A 579-nucleotide genomic window follows, 5' to 3' on the forward strand; every position below is an offset into this window, starting at 1 on the left:
CTGCACCGGGTTGTTGTTTCCCAAGTGCAACCTCTAAGATCATCGAGCACAACCGTAGGAAAAGCCGACGTGCGCCAAAAAAGCCACATTAATTCCACTGCCAACCGATTTTAACTCTCAAACTCACAGACTGCTCCACACTACTGCAGTAAAGATATGAATTTCTTTAAATCCTGCTCGTTTCCCCCCAGCAGCAGCGCTCACCACCATGCCAATGTTGTTCTGCTGCCCTCCCGGCGCCATCTCCACGCACTCATCGATGACGAGGTTCATGAAGGGATCAAAGCCCCGCAGTATCCCCTGGACGTGGCGGCCACCATTTAACTTCACTGCAAGAAATCCGAGTTTATTTTACAAGTCGACACCAGTGTCGGGTGTTTTCTCCCCGAAACTGCTGCTTTGAAATGGAGCGGGGCCACGCAGAGAGAGGATTTTTGGTTAACTGGAAGGATTTAGAGCATCCCATCCAATATGGTAAGAAAAGAAGGCTCTAAAGAGTTTACGAGTGCTAATTTGAAGTTAATTAATTGACTGATCCTAATTAGGGGATATTGAGGTCTGGAAGAGGTCAGGGCCCCC

General features: G+C 48.5%; 1 protein-coding gene across 1 annotated transcript; it reads right to left on the minus strand.

Annotated features, from left to right (window-relative positions):
• Window positions 1-204: 204 nt before the first annotated feature.
• Window positions 205-336, minus strand: SNRPG (small nuclear ribonucleoprotein polypeptide G; the record flags this gene model as incomplete). The annotated part of the gene is made up of 1 exon (XM_010193197.1): window positions 205-336. A coding segment is annotated over one exon (132 nt), but the record flags the coding sequence as incomplete, so codon positions are not given.
• Window positions 337-579: the final 243 nt, after the last annotated feature.

Source organism: Mesitornis unicolor, unplaced genomic scaffold, assembly GCF_000695765.1.
Source record: "Mesitornis unicolor isolate BGI_N332 unplaced genomic scaffold, ASM69576v1 C13021321, whole genome shotgun sequence".
In the NCBI taxonomy this organism is placed as follows: domain Eukaryota; kingdom Metazoa; phylum Chordata; class Aves; order Mesitornithiformes; family Mesitornithidae; genus Mesitornis; species Mesitornis unicolor.